The 20,172-nt window shown below is 39.6% G+C and overlaps 1 protein-coding gene across 1 annotated transcript; it reads right to left on the minus strand.

Moving 5' to 3' along the window:
• Positions 1-16,007: 16,007 nt before the first annotated feature.
• Positions 16,008-17,980, minus strand: LOC140840751 (uncharacterized). The gene is made up of 5 exons (XM_073207919.1): positions 17,825-17,980; positions 17,744-17,748; positions 17,086-17,681; positions 16,636-16,968; positions 16,008-16,531 (listed from the first exon to the last, which is right to left on the minus strand). The coding sequence occupies exons 1-5, from the start codon at positions 17,978-17,980 to the stop codon at positions 16,008-16,010; spliced, it is 1,614 nt and encodes a 537-aa protein (XP_073064020.1).
• Positions 17,981-20,172: the final 2,192 nt, after the last annotated feature.

Genomic DNA, 20,172 nt, shown 5'->3' on the forward strand with positions numbered 1-20,172 from the left:
AACGTGTTTCATGAGATTTCAATTGACGAGACGCATAAGCAACCACTTTGCCATGTTGAATCAGAACACAGCCCAAACCTTTACCAGACGTATCTGTACACACCACAAATCCTCCGGTACCTGAAGGAATAGTAAGCACAGGTGCTGTGGTCAATCTCGTCTTCAATTCAAGAAAACTAGCTTCACATTCATCTGACCAAATGAATCGCTGATTCTTCTGTGTCAGTTGAGTAATAGGTTTAGCTATCTTCGAAAATCCTTCAATAAAACGACGATAATATCCCGCTAAACCCATGAAGCTGCGAATCTCAGGAACATTCGTAGGTCTCGGCCAATTCAATACAGCTTCGACCTTCGCAGGATCAACAGATATGCCATGTCTCGAAATGACGTGGCCCAAAAATACCACTTTGTCCATCCAGAATTCACATTTGGACAATTTGGCATATAAATGACTAGTACGAAGAGTTTGAAGTACCAGTCTTAGATGTTCAGCATGCTCCTTTTTCGATTTCGAATAGACAATAATATCATCAATAAATACAATAACGAATCGGTCAAGATAATCTCGGAAGACACGATTCATTAAATCCATAAAGATAGCAGGAGCATTCGTAATACCAAAAGGCATAACCAAGAATTCATAGTGGCCATACCTCGTACGAAAAGCAGTTTTGGGCACATTTCGTCTCGAACTCGTACTTGATGATACCCAGAACGAATATCAATCTTCGAGTATACAGAAGTACCTTGAAGCTGATCAAACAAATCATCAATACGAGGAAGTGGGTACTTGTTCTTCACAGTAGCCCGATTCAGCTGCCTATAATCAATACACATTCGCATAGTACCATCTTTCTTTCGAACAAATAACACTGGAGCTCCCCAAGGCGATACACTCGGTCGAATATATCCCTTATCGAGAAGATCCTGTAATTGTTCTTTTAATTCCTTCAATTCCAATGGTGCCATGCGATAGGGAGCTTTAGAAATAGGCGCAGTCCCCGGCACAAGATCAATACTAAACTCAACTTCTCGATGAGGAGGAAAATCAGGAATCTCATCGGGAAATACATCCGGGAATTCTTTCGCAACTGGAATCTCAGATAAAGAAGACTCCTTCTTTGACACATCAATAACGTAGATAATATAACCTTCATCTCCGCTAGTCAAAAGTCGGGACATTTCCAAAGAAGATACCAATGGAATTTTGGCTTGGGAACCCTTGCCATAAAAATTCCATTTGGGTCCATCAATCGGTCGAAATCGAACCACTCCATGACAACAATCAACAGTAGCTCGATTTGTCGTTAAGATATCCATGCCAACAATACAATCAAAGTCGTGCATTGGGAGGACAATCAAATTCAGAAATATAACATTATCCTCACAGATCAATACACAATTATGCACAACTTTCTCAGACAAAATAATCTTCCCTGCTGGCGTGGCTATTGACAAAGTATCATATAACGGGGTACACTCAATACCGTGAGATGCAACAAATGCATGAGATATGAATGAATGAGATGCTCCTGTATCAAATAAAATATGTGCAGGATAATCGCAAAGCGTGCAAATACCTGCAATCACGCCTCCAGGAGCTTCTCTCGCCTGATCCTCAGTCATGGCATACACTCTCACTTGAAAAAGAACTTGGGAACTCTGACCACCCGGTCCTCGGTATCGTGGGACACTTGACTGCTGAAAAGATGGAACAGGAACAGCAGGTCTCGTCATACCAGGGCCACCTCTAAATCCTGGCTGGGGTTGAGCAGAAGTCTTACCCTTGTTCGGACATACTAGAGAGAAATGGCCTTCCTGCCCACACTGATAACAAGTACCAAACATACCTCGACACTGCTCGATAGTATGTTTATCTCCACAATGGCTACAGTAGGGAGCAATCACAGGACTCCCTCTCTGAGATCCACTAGAACTCGAAGAAGACGAAGAAGCAGAACCAGTCTTCTTGAACTTCTTACCCCTCAGTCGCAAAGTAGGCTGCTGAGCTGACACCGGAGGTGGAGGAATATACTGTGGACCTCCTCTCCTAAGTCCAGCCTCAGCTGCCTTGGCTCGTTCAACTGCCTCTGCGTAGCTGGTAGGCAATCCAGAAACAACATATGTATACAAAACAGGATGTAAACCATTTACAAACCTGTTATATTTTGCCTTCGCATTCCCAGCCACGTGAGGTGCATACTTCAACAAAGTAGAAAATTTTGAAGCATACTCCGCAACAGACATCGTTCCCTGCTGCAGATTATTAAATTCATTCTCCTGAGCAGTATAATAAGAAGGAGGGGAATACTGCTCCAAAAACTGGGCCTTGAAGACATCCCATGTGACTTCAATCCCGGCCTCTTTCAATCCAATCTCAGCAGCTTCCCACAAAGATTTAGCTCGGTCTTTCAGCTGATACAAAGCAAGTTTCAGTCTCCGAGCCTTGGAATACTCAACAATATTAAACGAGCGCTCGATATCCTTCAGCCAAGCCTCAGCTCTTTCAGCACTCTCATTGCCAAAGAACCTCGGTGGTTTCAGATCCTGGAATCGAGCCATCACTACATCCATGGACAATCCTTCAAATTGCCCAACAATCCTCTCAGTACTGCTACTCGCAGTTTCATTTGTGTGATCCATCTACAAATCAAAAGATGAATATCACAATTTCATATCAATTCATAATATCATCATCTCATAGCATCAATTTCATCAGATACTTACTCAAATCAAATCAAGTATGAGCAAGTAATACAAATAAATCAAACACATACGCACAATTCATTTGTGCCTATTCAAGTGTACACAAGACTCATTAGAGCATTCCCAGCTATGCTCTGATACCATCTAGTGTAGGGCCTTTAGCTCCTAATCGTTATTACCATACCATCTGATTAGGGTTAATTAATCACAGCGGAAAACAAGTTTAAAATTTTCTTTACAATGAGCCCCAAATCATTTCATTTGAATACTAAAAATAATATCTAATTTCACGTCATAAACACGCCCACACAAAATCAAAACCAATCATATACAAACAACTCATATCCGCGGGACATGCCCCGGTATATAGATATATATACATATATACTGGGAACAAGACATAAACATAAAACCTCAGCCCAAGCTGTGGCTCCCTCCAGAAGTACCCTCTCCGGTCTCCTGATATCCTGGAGTACCTGCCATTGTCCACACACAAAGACAACAACAGCCCCCCTTGGGGGTGAGCAAAGCTCCGTATGGAACAACCAATCATATATACCACAGATATCTAAACAATGATATATGGTATGCAATGCATGTATGTCGTGGAGGTATCAGGTAATATGCCCATCCACTGAGCACATGTCAGAATCAATCGAATCGCTATCAAATCAATGCTCGAGCTGATACACCGGCCGATATGGGAATACACGTATGATAGCGTCGGCAAAGCGCCATCAAATCCCACATCTCATATCCAATCATATGGGGCCACAATTGTCTATGCTTTACGGGTCATATAATACCGGCATAGCGATTGTGTTCACAAACCCCGGAATCCAATCCAATCATATCAAGGTATCCAAGGATCATAGCTCAACGTGCATGTCATGTATCGATGTATGCATAAAATGATATGTGTTAACAAAACATATATTTATACATCGATATTCAAATCTCAATGTCATGTATGCCGCATCAAATCAACAAATAGGCATATAGACACATATTTTCAATCCAATCAATCAAATCAATCCAACATATATCATATAATACAAATACCTGTCGTATGTTACCCGGTCGCAACATACCTCAATTCTTCGTTTCCAGTTGATGTAGCCTGAAGATATTGATATTACACTTTATCTACATCAATAACATACTCATTCTAATCAATAACATATTCCAAAATCATTAATATGAGTTTCAAATATCATTTGAAACTTCAAAAATTCATATCAAATCAAATTCATATCATAATTCAATTCCGACTTCGAATATAAGTTTCTTGTCGGTTATTCTACTACATATCAGAAATTCAACTTCAAATACATGCTATTCCAGCACTTGGATATTTCAAACTGCTGAAACTAGAAGAAAATTACCTCAGTCAGAAGCCCTCGACGCGACGATCACAAATATATAATTTGTTTCGCGTTTAGACAGCGTTTCGAAGTCGAATCGGACGAAGAAAATCGGAATTCTCTCGAAGTCCCTCGAAGATATCGAATAGGAAATGAAGAAGAAAGAGGAAAGAATTATTCTTATCCCTCCACCGCTTCGGCGCTCGGTCGGTAGAATTCTCGCGCCCGAGCGCGAGAAGTTCTGCCCCCGAGTTTCAAATGCACCGCGCTCGGGCGGTCACAAATTACCGCTCGAGCACGGCATGTTCATCCCAAACCTACACAACTTCTACCTTGGCGCTCGAGCGGTCATTTTCTACCGCCCGGGCGCCACTCGTTCAGTACAAATTTTAATGTTTGTACTAAATTGGCGTCTGGCCTCTCCACTCGAGCTCTTACAACATCAATTCATATTCAATATTCATTTTCTCAATTCTCTTGTCATGATATACATCAAATACATAATCACATGACAATTTCATTAATTATCGATAATCACACAGGATTTACGATAATACGATACACGGTCCTTACAACATGTCTCCCTGACAGATACTTATAAATTATCTCTTCAAGGGTCCTTGGAATTCAGCAATAAAATACTTCTCATAAAAGATGTTCTTGAATTGCACCCAAGTGGGGGTGGCTAGATTAACACCATATTTAGCTTCTTCCCACCAAAGAGAATAATCATCTCGCAGCATATAAGTAGCACACCTAACTCAATCAGCATCCCGCATATTTAGATAACGGAAATGCGGCTCAAGAGATCTAACAACAACAAATGGGTCTGTGGTGCCATAAAACTCCTTCGGACACAACCTCCGGAACTGATCATATACATCATGATGTGGCCTCGGAGCCTGCTGCTCAAAGAAACCTGTCATGCCCTCTAGTGCACGAGTAGCATCATCCCCATTGGGAGGTGGTAAATTCTCTGGAAAATCCTCGTGAGTGTCAACTTGCCTATCAGTACTAGTTGCGCGTCTAGGAGGCATTATATATAAACGTTTTTCAAATTTTAAACGTAACCAACATGTATTTAAATCTCAGCTTCTAATCATGCAGCGTATAAAAATCCTTTATCGAGCAACTTAAGCATAAATATAAATTAACTTCAAAAAGCATTTAAACATGTAACTTAAGCATATAAACCATGTAAACATGCATATATCATCTTTAAAATCAATTAAAGCATTTAAATTTACAGGCTTAAGCTTGACGACTGAGCTTTCCGGAACTTTGCTATGCCACCGCGAGAACGTTGCTCTGATATCAACTGAAACGTCTACTACTCGTTTTTTTTTAAAATATAATATAATTTTTTTCTAGATGATTTCGGTCTAATATATATACATAAATATACTTTGAACCATTTAAAATCATAAATCGTCAAAAAAAAGTTAAAACTAGCATTTTTCAAAATACCATAAACTCTTTAATCTTCTAAAAAATCACTCATAAGCATGAAAGTCATAAAATCTTTAAAGTACTCTTAAATCATAATAGTGTGGAAAACTAGCAATTGTTACCGGGTTATGTGCATCATCAGTCTAGCCAGTTCAACCATCAAGTCCTCCCACATCCTAAAAATTATTCTCACATGCATCATTTACATCTAATGAGTCTAACGAAACAGCAAACCTTAACCATGATAGCAAGCAATACATATACATCCCACATGCAACAGTGAAACATAATTTTTGCTAAAATAGTTTTAACATGAACATACATAATTTTAAACCTTTTAGCTTTAAACATCATTTTCCTTTCATCATATATGTATATGTTTCGCTTTATTGAATTCAGATCATTAATTGCGACTTTCGTATCAGCTGTTTTTAGATTGATCAATCTTACGTATTACTATGGTACTAGGCGACGAGGACATCAGCGACATTCTCACCTGTCAACTGAGCATTGACCTTACATGTCATCCTATTCTTTCGTATTCGTGTTCGTATTAGTCACAATCAATTCACCTACTTCAAAATCTTTTAACATATCCATCACTATAAAAATTCATGCATATATATCATTTTTTAAACAAAGCATGAACGCATCTTTTAGCATTTATTTTTTGCCATCATAAAATCTCATAATCTTTCAAAATAAACATTTTAACAGTCATTACATCATTCAAGACATTGTCAGGACGTTTAACAATTTTCAGGTGTAAAATGACTGTTTTGTCTCTGCAACCTTAACTTTCCTAATTTACCCTTGGACCTTAAAATGATGACCCAAATTAATCCAAACTAACCATAACATATTAAAATATATCCATAAACATTTCTTAGACATAAAATTAAGTCCCTCGACTAATTTCTTTGTTCGTTTTTAAAACATAAACTGAAGTCTCGGTTTTAACACGAATCAATTCGAATTAACCACTTTAACCATAGCTTACTAGCAAATAACTAACCCTTTTCATCCCAAATCAACAAATTTAAGGCCTATAGAAAAGCCTAGGAAGCTGCTGGAAATTTATGCCCTTGTTGAACAAACCCTAGCCCTAACAAGCCATCAATTCCTTCGATGCTAGACACTAGCCGAGTTGACCAGAACCTGACCAACCCTCCTAGGACCTAGACCAAACGCTTAACAAGCTACTGGACAAGACCTAGCAAACCATGTGCAAGCAGCCCTCCACCCGCAACTTAGACGACTCGCACGCCCAAGGAAACTCGCCCCCGGCCTTTCCCCTCTAACCATGTACGGTAGCACCCATCTAGGATCATGACTAGACCCTCTTATGATCTCTGGATGTGACCAAAGGTGGCTCACAGTCTGCCCCTTCCAAGAAACCAAACCAAAAACCCTAGTACCTTAAAGAGCAAATTTTCGTACAGCCCTTCCATCCTTATTTTTCAGCCCTTAACCATGCTTCTATGTGAGGCACGGGGCTGAAGAGGGCGGGGAGTGATCGTTGGTGCCATGAGGTTGCACGGACAATGAGCGGCTCCTGGCATGCTTCTAGGTGGAGGGAACATGAATGAACCGATCTCACACTGGAATGAGAGGGATTCCGAGATTGTTCAATGTAATGGACTGTACAGTTGAAGATGACTTAAAAAATTTGATATGTACTACTCATATAAAAAAGGTGCATCTTTTTTTCGGTAGCTCATCATATAAGAACTCCAAAGTTAATCGTGCTTGATTTGGGGCAATTTTGGGATGGGTAACCCCCTGGGAAGTTTCTTAGGGTACGTGTGAGTGAGGACATAAGCACGCTGGAAAGACTCGATACAATGAAGACAGTCCTTGAATCTGGGGCGTTTCAGTTGGTATCAGAGCCGACCTCTCTTAGTACGGTGTGGTTCGGGGACGGGGCTGAAGAGGGCGGGGGGTGATCGCCGGGGCTGAAGAGGGCGGGGGGTGATCGCCGGTGCCATAAGGTTGTACAGACAATGAGCGGCTCCTGGCAGGCTTCTAGGTGGAATGAACATGAATGAACCGATCCTATACCGGAATGAGAGGGATTCCAAGACTGTTCAATGTAATGGATTGTACAGTTGAAGAGGGCTTAAAAGATTTGATATGTACTACTCATATCAAGAAGGTGCATCTTCTTTTCGATAGCTCATCACATAAGAACTCTAAAGTTAAGCGTGCTTGACTTGGGGCAATTTTGGGATCTGTGACCCCCTAGGAAGTTTCTTAGAGTGCGTGTGAGTGAGAACATAAGAACGCTGGAAAGACTCGTCTTGATACAGTGAGGACAGTCGTCGAATCTGGGGGCACCTTTTTTGGTAACGATCATGGGCCATTAGGCTGAACCAACAAAGGCCTCGGCCCATACCCACGCACCACTACTGGTCATGGGTCGTTAGGATGGTCCAGCATGGGTCTCGGATCATGCCCATGCACTCATAGAATTTCCTATTCCTGGAAAGTGGTTTCTTTCTCCTTCCCCAACACTTGAACCCAGGACTTTCAGGGTTAAGTACCTAGATTCCTAAGTGTTGGTACTAGTTAGTGGTGCGTGGGTATGGGCCGAGGCCTTTGTTAGTTCAGCCTAATGGGCCATGATCGTTACATTGTAGGGGTCCCTTAACCCTCTGAAATTTGTCCCTTTTAATGGTCCTACCATGGCAGCCCCTTTGTACATCAATAACACGAATTTGAAAGCAAGAAAATCAAAGTTTGATCATGTATAAGGCACAAAAACGAAAATAAATAAGAGGGCATCATATTTTTCATGCAAACATGTATAATCACACATAATATGGTATGAAAAATGAATATTAAAAGATTAAAGCGCGCCTTTGCGTGTTTCATGCACGAAAAACAATTTTAGATTCGAAGAACGTTGGCGGAGAGAGATGGGGAGCTTTCTGCTTTTACTTCCTTAAAATACACATGAAACTGGCTCTAGGGACGTGTGTGTGTGCGTGGCTAGGGAAGAAGCTCTAGGTTTCTAGGAGGTGAGGTGTGAGTTTGAGTGAAACTAGGGCTTGGAGGAATCAAGTTTTGATATAAATAACTGGGTAGAAATTTAGGCCAATAACCTTAGTCTAATAGGCCCATTAGAATGCAAGAAAATTATTTCGTTTAAGGAAGTTTTCGAAAATATTAATCGAGCCTTCGAAAGGTCTCTATTTTCGTCAACAATCGATTGCTAGTTTAAAATATGACTCGACGGGTAAAACACCTCAAAATTTTGAAAATAATATAAAATATAACATATATTAAATAATAAAAAATAATAATAAAAATATTTTTCCTTTACGGTCTCCTGTCTCTGTTCCTCGATCGCGTCTCGAATAACTCTTAAAAACACAGTTTTATGTATTTTAATAGAAAATCATATTTTAAATAAAATCCCTACCACATTTAATTAATGCAATTAAAATAATTTAATTAGACATTTTCATTTTTTCTTGATTTGCATATAGTTGAATTACATTATCACATTTTTGACTTTACAATTACTAAGTAATTAAATGTTTCAGGAGGATAATTTCTTAAAAATTATGGATCCGAACATATGTTCGAGATTAAATATTTACAATATTTTGGAATATTTAAAAGAAGAGCTAATCAATGTAGACATCGGGTGCAAAGAGGAATACATCAGAGTCATATGGTAAACATATGATTCAAAATAATAGATTTCTAAAAATAGTCCTGGATGCCTCTAGACTCTTCGGAGATCTTAGAGAGATCCAAAGACGGTACAAAACTATGACAATCAGCTATATCATGTACCACATAAAATCGAGGAAATCTTTGAAAAAACAAGAAATTCTTGGAGCATTAAAGGTTAATAAAAAAAAAAATCCAAACTCTAGAACAACAACCAAGTTCTAGTAAAAAGAACTCAGGAGGAAGGTTACCATCATCTTTTGGTACTGAACCATTGTTACATCAAAGAGGAAGACGAAGGTTAAACCTTTAACCGCTGAAGAAAAATTATCAAGCTGATTAAAAATGTTTAAGAAAAGAAATTAAGCTCATGACAACTATAGAAATGATTGGTCTGGTAGGTCTTCAAGACCTTGCAGAGTATTTTACGAATCTCAAGGACGTAGATATGAAGATGAATACAATATGGGTGAACCACCCTCAATAACTTGGTCATTTTCTCTAAATCACTAAGAGAAAGGGCAAGATCTCATAATTCAAATTTGTGAGGACCCCAAACAGATTTCCAAGTAGGTGGAAAAGCACATGCAACTGGAACAAGGTTAAGGAGAAATCAAATTCCACTGTACCAGACACACTATGTGAATTCTGTTATAAAACCAATACACTCTTATGGAGTTATGCTTAACTTTGATGTACCAAAAACAGAGAAGATCTCGACTATGAAAATTGTAGCAAACAGACTGATCTCAACACAGAAAGATTCATAAAAATTTTATAAAAGGGTCTGAAGGGATCAACTAAAATATCTTAGGATATGACTTCGTCAAAAACCAAAGAGTCCATAAGCCGATTTTAAAAGACATTGCAACTTATAAAAAAAAAAAAAAACTATATGTACTAAAGTGGCCCGCAGACTTAGCTTTAGTGCTAGAATTCGGATGAAAAAATTGAAACATGCTTCAACTAAAGCTAATGATTTTTTACAATGACTTTGCTTATTATTTGAGCGATGTGTTGTGTTCCTCTTTCTAGCGACTAATTGCAACTATCCATGATCTCCTTCTGCTTGTCTGTTTTCTAACCCATTCAAATTAATTTGAATCTTCGATGGGCTTTCCTGTATAATTTTTTTTGGCTAATCCATCCTCTTGGACTTAGGCTAAATTAATTGGACTTCCATAATTTTAGCTCAAACATCCAAACAAAATCGTCGACATCCAAAGCATTACGAGCAAGAATGCATTAATAAATAATTTTAAAATTTGATCAACTCTTGCACTCATAATGCAGAGTTTAGGCATCACGAGCCATGTTTTAAATGCCCTTTTTCACCTAGTTTGGATACCAGTTCATTGATTATAGATTTGAAGAAGCTCGGCAGATACTATAAAAGTGATTCTTTACTATCCCTGCTACTTTCATCATTCTCCTCAACCTGTTGATCTTTTCTAACCAATTCTGCATCAAAAACATTTTTTAAAAAAAAATCCCAAAAACCACTTTATTGTTTACACCATAGACTACAAATCGTTAGGGGTATCAAAATCGGATCTGACCCGTCAACCTGACACGATTTGCCCCGAAAAATAAGGTTTGAGTTTGGGGTTTTCATGTTAGGTAGGTCGAGTTGGACCGGATACGACCCGGAAAAATACTCTTGTTTGGGTCGGATTCCTGATGAAGCTTCATACCTTCAATTTTTATGTTTTTTGAGTTGAATGGTATGTTTTGCATAGATGACTATTTGAACATAAATGGTTTCTTTGAATTGGAAGGTTTCTTGTTGGTTTCTCATGTTTGAGCGTGAGTGTCGTGAAGGGAGAAAGATTATAAAAAAAGAATACATGATATAAATATAGATGATATTATTGGATTCATATATAATACAAAAAATTCTAGTATTTTTGAGTCTCACATGAAGCTCAAACAAAGAAAAAATGTGAAAGGGGGACTGACAACTCATGTTTGAATTTGAGGATTTTATCGTTAACTGATTTTGCGAAAACAAATAAACTGTATCTTTTATTTATTATATTTCTTGGATGCTCGTGTTATGGAACGGAAAACATTGCATGATTTGCAAAGAGTTTTGGCATAAAATATTAGGGTGCCTTCCACTTTAAAAAGTCCAAGCAATTTCACAAATCCCAAATTAAGCAATATCTTGCTCCACTTTGAAGCTGCAGCTTTATGAAAACCAGAAGCAAAGTTATTCATTCATTCCCACTTGCCATATAAAACTCCTTCTTTCCCAACTATACTGATATCCCTCGTGTGATAACGAATTTTAACTACGTTTATTAATATCTCGCACGAAACTATGCATCGATCTACAAGTTATTCATCTTCTCGGGTATCTGATGATTTCTTGGAGAACTTCATTCCACATGTTTCAAAGAATCCGGCCTCTGAAGGTATTTTGCCGAGTTTTAGTACTAATAATAATCTTATCTCCGATGTGAACACAAAGAAGAATGCTTATTTGAGATCGCTACCAGCAGAGAAAGCTGTTCATTTAATCCCTCTGGTTTTGATTTCATGTGCTCTGGTTCTTTGGTGGTTCTCCAAAACAGTTCCTGCCAGCACGATTTAGCGACGATAGTTATGTGTGTTTGTCACGAAAATGATGATAAATTTGGTACAATTTGTGATTTTACATTAATGTTAATGATCTGATAAATTTTCTTGAGTTTTGACTTCTTGTATTTCTAAATTATTATATGGTGATCTGGTCCCTGAAGTTAGGCTTGAATACAGGACCACATCCTTGTTTTCATAGAATCATGCATTACACCTTTCTGGAATTTTTAGCTACCTAATTGCCCTGGTAATCAACATACATTGAAATTTTCTTAAAAAAATTTATAGAATGCCAAGATTCCACAAGATTGGATAAAAGAACCAATCTGATACCATTATAAAATCAACCTGACAGGGATCCGAGTTAGCCCAACCCGATCAATGTTGTAGCCCATTAATCAAAGTGACTAGTCCATGTTAAATACCACTAGGCCCAAGGTACGAGGATCAATAACCAACACAGGGTCCGACTCATTTATCCCTTTTCTTGGGAATCTTTATGCCAGCTAAAGTCTAGACATCTGAAAACATTGTTATTAGACAGCCGAGCACAGGGTTACCGAGCATCCGGATTAAGAGCTCTCCGACCTGGATAGATATATGAACGAAGGTGAATAAAATCCTATTTGTATAAAACTCTTGAATAAATATTTAGTTCTCGTGCAAGTGCGCGACAACTTTTGTACTGTAATGCGTTGCGTGCGTGAGTGCTACTGTCCTCTTGATCATCTAGTACTTGAATGATATTCCAGTGACCTCCAACATCATTGTCATGTTCCCCAAACTCCTCTAATTGGGACTTCATGTTTGTAGGCCCATCTTGGTAGCTCATTGTTGCGCGTTTTCTTAACTGCTCGCAAGCGCACGATGTCAAGTTATAGTAAAATGTACTTTTGGGTACAAGTGTCGATCCCACGAGGAGTGTGTATAAAAATGTATATCAATTCTTGTAATTAAAATAGCCAAGACTTTATCTAGAAAAATCAATAATCAGATTTGTTTGTTTAAACGAATTAATTGAAAGCAATGAATAAATTAAATCACCGGATTGAGAGATAATAATGAGAGAAAATATCTAGAGAAATGATTTCACAAAGTTTCCACGACAATCATTCACAGTTTAATTTATATTCCTGAATTCCAATCGATTAATGGCCAAGAACACTTAGATTGTTTTATTCCCCCTTTCCCAAGTGACGAATAAAGTGTATCTATCAACTTCGATTCAATTATTCCTAATTAGAATCTACGTTTCATAGATAAGCGCATACAATGTTCTTACTAAGCCTCGCTAAAGTTATACGCCTTCCGAACGCTATAAACATTCAACGATGTGTCTCTAATGATCTATAACCCTAGTCCCTCTCCCGAGTTATAAGATTAATCAAACAACAAACAATTTATGGCCAGTAAATTGCAGTGCAGTAAACGCAGAGAACACAATTAAACGAAAGCAGAATTCAATCAATAAATAACGGTGTCAAATCATCGTTTCAACAGAGTTACGTCATTCTCCAGAATGAGAGTTTAGTTCATCACGAAATCCAAGAGAAAACAAGATATGTTTGTGATTCTGGACATTTCTACGCAATAAAATAAAGAAACAAAGGAAAAGATAACAAATCGAAGTGTCGTCTCTGTCCCCAGATCCGTCGTTCTTCGTATTTGCGATGGTTCTTCGCACTCTGAATCTCTATCTCCTGTAGGCGCTCCGTTTCTTCGTCTTTTTCTCCTGTGACGGCTGATGATCGTGTGTTTTCTCTCTGCGGCCGCTGAATTCCCCTGAATGACCTAAGAATCGCGCTTTTTATACATTTCTGGACTCGCGGCGCGCGCTATGGCGCATGAAGTGGCGCGATGGCGCGCATGGTGTTGCTCATCTGCCGAGTGCTAGCTCGCGCGGGTGCGCGAGAGTTGGCGCGATGGCGCGTCTGTCTCGGGTCTGCGCGCGCGGGTGCGCGAGATCTGGCGCTGGCGCGCGCTGCTCTCGGGTTTTCTGCTGCATCTTTGTGCGCGCGATAGCGCGTGTTTTGGCGCTGTGGCGCGCGCACCACTGGTCATTCGCTTGTATCGGTGCGCGCGAGTGCGCAAGAGTTGGCGCGATGGCGCGCGCACCACTGTCGATCATCATGCATCTCATTGCGCGCGGCTGCGCGTGATCTCGCGCGGGCGCGCGCGAGGTTCTGTCCGAGGGTTCATGGCATTTCATTGTTCTCTTGGTTCACTTGGCTTCGTGATCGCTATTTTCACCATTCCTGAAATGACAACAAAAACAAACCAAAAAACGCATAATTCTGTTCGAAACAAGCATAATTCAAAATGGATTCTAATATAAATTAAGTGCAAAACTTGCACTTATCAAACCCCCCAAACTTGAACTTTTGCTAGTCCCGAGCAAAATAGAATAACAGCTAATAAAGAAATACGCAAATTACTAAAGTCATGGATATGCGAAAAGTGATATTGACCTCCGACTCATCTAATTTCATGTAATTCATGATTTCCCAAGAGTCACGTGTGTGTGTGATATGTCAATGTTCGTTTACCCCATCGAATGCTCAAATAGAGTTGTAATGCCCATTCGCCTTACAGAATCAAGAAATCCTCAGTTCAGTTCAACTTACACAACATCAACATTTGCATTCACAGATCACATAGGACTTTTTCGGTGATTATTTGGCTCGAAAGATGATCAACACAAGTATGCCAAAGATGAAATCACAAAATGAGATGCTTGCAAGCAAGTGATTAGAGTCTATACTCGTTGACAATGTTTTTCAGGTATCCATAAGCTTGATTTGAACAACTTTTCTCCACTAGTATATTGGATAAATGTGACAAGGTTAATAGGTCTTGTAGGCTTGTAATGTTAGGCCACGGCTCACGGCTACAATAAAAGGTATGGAATTCAAAATTTGAGAGAAATAATTGAACTTCATCAACTTCACTCATTTTCATTTTCTTTTCAACCACCCTCCACTTTATTGTTTTCTTTTCATTCATATCCTTCATTTCCCATATTTTCTTTTTCACCACTTTTGATTCACATTTTTTTTTTCTTTTGAACTTCTTTCAACACATTTAACTTTTTCTTTTCTTTTCAAGGAGTATTTGAATCATTACAACACCCATGAACTTATTTCTCTCAAAATTAGGTAGGACAGTAAGTGTATAAGCTTCATTAGGTAGTCGTTGTGGGAAGTAGAATAAATACAAGGGGGCTAATTGTGTGTCATTGACACATACCACTTGATTTTTTAGTTGGCTCAAAATGGGACACTAGGGATATATCATGTTCATTTGGTAGGCTCGAAGGCTCAAAACGGTTCCAAAGATCGCCTAAATCATTCCTATGTCACATGTTATCCGTATTTCGCCTCGAAAAGTGTTCAAACAAGTTCTAGACTTCCGTCAATCCATTAGTCAACTCATACAAACCAATCACATGCAATTTTCAGCAAAAATGATATATGAAATAGGTGCACGAAGAAAATTTAAGCATCTCAAAAACTTCGAGTCTCAAAGGGCTACAATTGACAGTAACAAAGAAAACAGGCCCAAAGATATTGTGAAAAACCGCCTAGATCATTTCTATGTTTGTAAAAGTGTCAATCAATGTCATGCAAGAATTACCAAATATCAGATATCCGTCGTCTGTTTAGCATCACAGGCATACAACTTGTCTCTAAGCAACAATAGTATCAATAAACATGACAGTGCAAGATATTTGTGACGCTTAGGTTCTCATGAACACATATAAATTTCAGGATCGCAATTAAGTTTTCATCATCGGTCACACATTTTACTTACATGACTTTTCCTAACAAATATAGAATGCAATAATAAAAATAATAATAAAAAAATCAAACTAACTACTGTGCAAAATAAAAAAAAATTCAGAAGAATTCTAACAAGCAATTTGTTACCCCCCAAACTTAAAGTATGCATTGTCCTCAATGTATAGAAATAAAGAATATGACAACACATACCTCGCTCCCGAATGTCAGAACTCGGGGCTCGAGTTGTTGTCCGCAGCATCTGAGTCATCCATTTCCATGGGCTGCGGCGGTGATAGATCTGGTGGTGGGTAAAATTAACAACTCAGGACGTAAAATAAAATAAAATAATAAAAACAAAATGAATGCTAAAGAAAATAAATTGTGGGTTGCCTCCCACACAGCGCTTGGTTTAACGTCATCAGCCCGACTATACCCATCCTGTTCATGGTGGATTGTATGCTATCTTGGATGCCTTTATTTCCACAAGCTGACCTTCAACTTCCATGGTCATCTTTCTTCGTTTCACGTCAATAATAGCTCCTGCAGTAGCCAAAAATGGTCGTCCTAAAATAGCACGAACATTCTGACTGTTCCCCATGTCAAGCACCACAAAATCAGCTAAAAGCCTTATTTTATCAATCTTAAGTTCAACATCTTCCACAACACCTAGCGGTGTCCTGATCGATTTATCCGCCATTTGCAAACTTAGTCCTGTGGGTTTGATCACACTCAGTCCAAGTTTCTCGTAGAGAAAACTTGGCATTACATTCACGCTCGCTCCCGAATCACATATAGCTTTTTCCACTAATTGCCCCCTTATTTCACATGGTATAACAAATTCTCCGGGGTCTTGCAGCTTCTGAGGAAGACTTCCTTGCATGCCCTTATTCTCTCCTCCAGTGATTGCCACCTCTTCCTTCTCTGTAGACTGAATGTTAGAGTGTAGGTTCTTGAGATCTTCAAGACCTTTTTTTTTTGAAACTCAGCCTGCAATTGTAAATATCTCTGGGGGTAGGGAAGTAAAGAAATATCAATGCATTGATTTGACTCATACCTCTCAGATTTCTTACCTCGGGTTCTTTTGCTTGGAGTTGGCTTTTCATTCGGAACTTGTGTGAGTTCAACCTCCTTCTCTTCGCTGCCTAACATACCAATCTCCTCATGCTGCATAAAAATGGCATTCACCTCTCTCAGATTTGGATCTGCAGTCTTTTGTACTACGCCTGACGGTTGAGACGTAAGTGCATTCGTTATTTGCCCCACTTGTGACTCCAGGATTTTCAATGTCGCACCAATGCTCGCCATGTGTGTCTCAAGGTTATCCAGTCTAGACTCAGTTCTAGACATCCTTTTACCAGATTCAACCACAAACGTTCCAACTAAATCTTCAAATGATGGCTTCCCTTCCCCATTTGATGTGTTGAACCCCGGTGGAGGATTCAACACATTCTTATTGTTTGCATAAGAAAAGTTTTCATGGTTTCGCAAACCAGGGTGATAAGTGTTAGGGGGAGGGTTACCTCGATATCCGCCAAAGCCTCCAAAGTTCTTGTTGTTGATGTATTGCACTTCTTCAGGAATAGGCGACTCTTCGGCAGTCACCAGTGCTACATCAGACGTAGACTGGCCTGCTTTGTTCATTGCTGCAATCTGTGTGGTCAATGCTGAAACCTGTGCAGTAAGTGATGTGATTGGATCCACGGCGTAAACTCCAGCAGTCCTCTTCACTCCAGATCTTTCAGATGGCCACTGGTAGCTGTTTATGGTCATCTGCTCAAGCAAGTCATAGGCTTGAGCAGGGGACTTGGCAAAGATCGTGCCACCTGCCGTTGCATCCACAGTTGTACGCGTTTGACCATTCAATCCATTATAGAAAAGCTCGATTTGCACCCAGTCTTCAAAACCATGGTTCGGGCATTTCCTCAACAGCTCCTTGTATCTCTCCCATGCCTCATACAGTTGCTCCAATTCAGTCTGCCGAAACGTGCTAATCTCTATCTTCAACTGTGCAGACTTTGCAGGGGGAAAGTATTTTGCCAGAAATTTTGTCGCCAACTCCTCCCATGTTGTGATACTTCCCAAGGGAAGCGATTGCAGCCATCCTCTTGCTTGATCCCTGAGAGAAAAAGGAAACAAGCGCAGTCGAATAATATCATCAGAAACACCATTCATTTTTACCGTATCTGTAATCTCCAAGAATGTTCTGAGATGTAGATGAGGATCTGAAGTAGTGGCTCCCCCAAACTGGTTCTGTTGAACCATGTTTATCAATGCGGGCTTAAGCTCGAAATTGTTGGCGTTGATGTTTCCTCGAGCAATGCCAGAATAATGCGTGTTGATCACTGGTCGGAAGTGATCTCTGATTGGTATAGCCTCAGGCGGCATCTGTCGGTCGTTTTCTCTGTTATCAGCCATCGCTTTGATTTCTTCCCTTCTCGATTTTCTTAATCTTCTCGCAGTTCGCTCGATCTCCGGATCAAAGATAAGCAAGTCAGGGTTGTGCGATCTGAGCATACACTGCAAAACAGAAAAAGATTATAACGCAAAAAATTAAATAAATAAAATAAAGTCTAAATTAAAGTCAAGACTACTTAGTAACGATATTAATATGCAATTAAATAGTTTATTCCCCGGCAACGGCGCCAAAAACTTGTTGCGCGTTTTCTTAACTGCTCGCAAGCGCACGATGTCAAGTTATAGTAAAATGTACTTTTGGGTACAAGTGTCGATCCCACGAGGAGTGTGTATAAAAATGTATATCAATTCTTGTAATTAAAATAGCCAAGACTTTATCTAGAAAAATCAATAATCAGATTTGTTTGTTTAAACGAATTAATTGAAAGCAATGAATAAATTAAATCACCGGATTGAGAGATAATAATGAGAGAAAATATCTAGAGAAATGATTTCACAAAGTTTCCACGACAATCATTCACAGTTTAATTTATATTCCTGAATTCCAATCGATTAATGGCCAAGAACACTTAGATTGTTTTATTCCCCCTTTCCCAAGTGACGAATAAAGTGTATCTATCAACTTCGATTCAATTATTCCTAATTAGAATCTACGTTTCATAGATAAGCGCATACAATGTTCTTACTAAGCCTCGCTAAAGTTATACGCCTTCCGAACGCTATAAACATTCAACGATGTGTCTCTAATGATCTATAACCCTAGTCCCTCTCCCGAGTTATAAGATTAATCAAACAACAAACAATTTATGGCCAGTAAATTGCAGTGCAGTAAACGCAGAGAACACAATTAAACGAAAGCAGAATTCAATCAATAAATAACGGTGTCAAATCATCGTTTCAACAGAGTTACGTCATTCTCCAGAATGAGAGTTTAGTTCATCACGAAATCCAAGAGAAAACAAGATATGTTTGTGATTCTGGACATTTCTACGCAATAAAATAAAGAAACAAAGGAAAAGATAACAAATCGAAGTGTCGTCTCTGTCCCCAGATCCGTCGTTCTTCGTATTTGCGATGGTTCTTCGCACTCTGAATCTCTATCTCCTGTAGGCGCTCCGTTTCTTCGTCTTTTTCTCCTGTGACGGCTGATGATCGTGTGTTTTCTCTCTGCGGCCGCTGAATTCCCCTGAATGACCTAAGAATCGCGCTTTTTATACATTTCTGGACTCGCGGCGCGCGCTATGGCGCATGAAGTGGCGCGATGGCGCGCATGGTGTTGCTCATCTGCCGAGTGCTAGCTCGCGCGGGTGCGCGAGAGTTGGCGCGATGGCGCGTCTGTCTCGGGTCTGCGCGCGCGGGTGCGCGAGATCTGGCGCTGGCGCGCGCTGCTCTCGGGTTTTCTGCTGCATCTTTGTGCGCGCGATAGCGCGTGTTTTGGCGCTGTGGCGCGCGCACCACTGGTCATTCGCTTGTATCGGTGCGCGCGAGTGCGCAAGAGTTGGCGCGATGGCGCGCGCACCACTGTCGATCATCATGCATCTCATTGCGCGCGGCTGCGCGTGATCTCGCGCGGGCGCGCGCGAGGTTCTGTCCGAGGGTTCATGGCATTTCATTGTTCTCTTGGTTCACTTGGCTTCGTGATCGCTATTTTCACCATTCCTGAAATGACAACAAAAACAAACCAAAAAACGCATAATTCTGTTCGAAACAAGCATAATTCAAAATGGATTCTAGTATAAATTAAGTGCAAAACTTGCACTTATCACTCATCATGAGTCCTTGAAGTGCTTCTTTAGACTTCTTGCTCCGTCCCCTCGGTATAGGTCCTTCGGGCAACTCTAGCGGATCACATGCCTTCTTTGGAGTTTGATCAACAATGATCACATCATCATCCTTGTGGGGACCCGGACGCTGATCATCTTCTTAATCATCTTTGGGATTTAATTGTTAATTAAGGTTGAACAGGGTCTAAAATTTTTTTTTTAAACATGCAAGTGCGGAAGGTAATGGAATCTAAATAACATACATCTCAGTATCAAAATACTTTTCAGTATAAAAGTACAATAATGTACAGTATTCAGTCAAACTAATCTAGGGTTTAACTACTAAATTTCAAGTATTAAACCAAGTCTACAATAAGTCCGGAATCACCACGCTAAACTCGTCTTCTCTCATCATTCTCTTGACCCCGA

This window comes from Primulina eburnea, chromosome 9 (genome assembly GCF_022965805.1).
Source record: "Primulina eburnea isolate SZY01 chromosome 9, ASM2296580v1, whole genome shotgun sequence".
Classification (NCBI taxonomy): domain Eukaryota; kingdom Viridiplantae; phylum Streptophyta; class Magnoliopsida; order Lamiales; family Gesneriaceae; genus Primulina; species Primulina eburnea.

Excerpts from the sequence above, each read along its gene's own strand:
- LOC140840751 (XM_073207919.1), bottom strand. The coding sequence starts at position 17,980 with ATGGCTGATAACAGAGAAAACGACCGACAGATGCCGCCTGAGGCTATA. Across the intron at positions 16,969-17,085 it reads AGGCTTTGGCGGATATCGAG|GGAAGCCATCATTTGAAGAT; the intron begins GTAACCCTCCCC and ends CAAATGGGGAAG. Across the intron at positions 16,532-16,635 it reads TCCAAGCAAAAGAACCCGAG|GTCTTGAAGATCTCAAGAAC; the intron begins GTAAGAAATCTG and ends CAAAAAAAAAAG.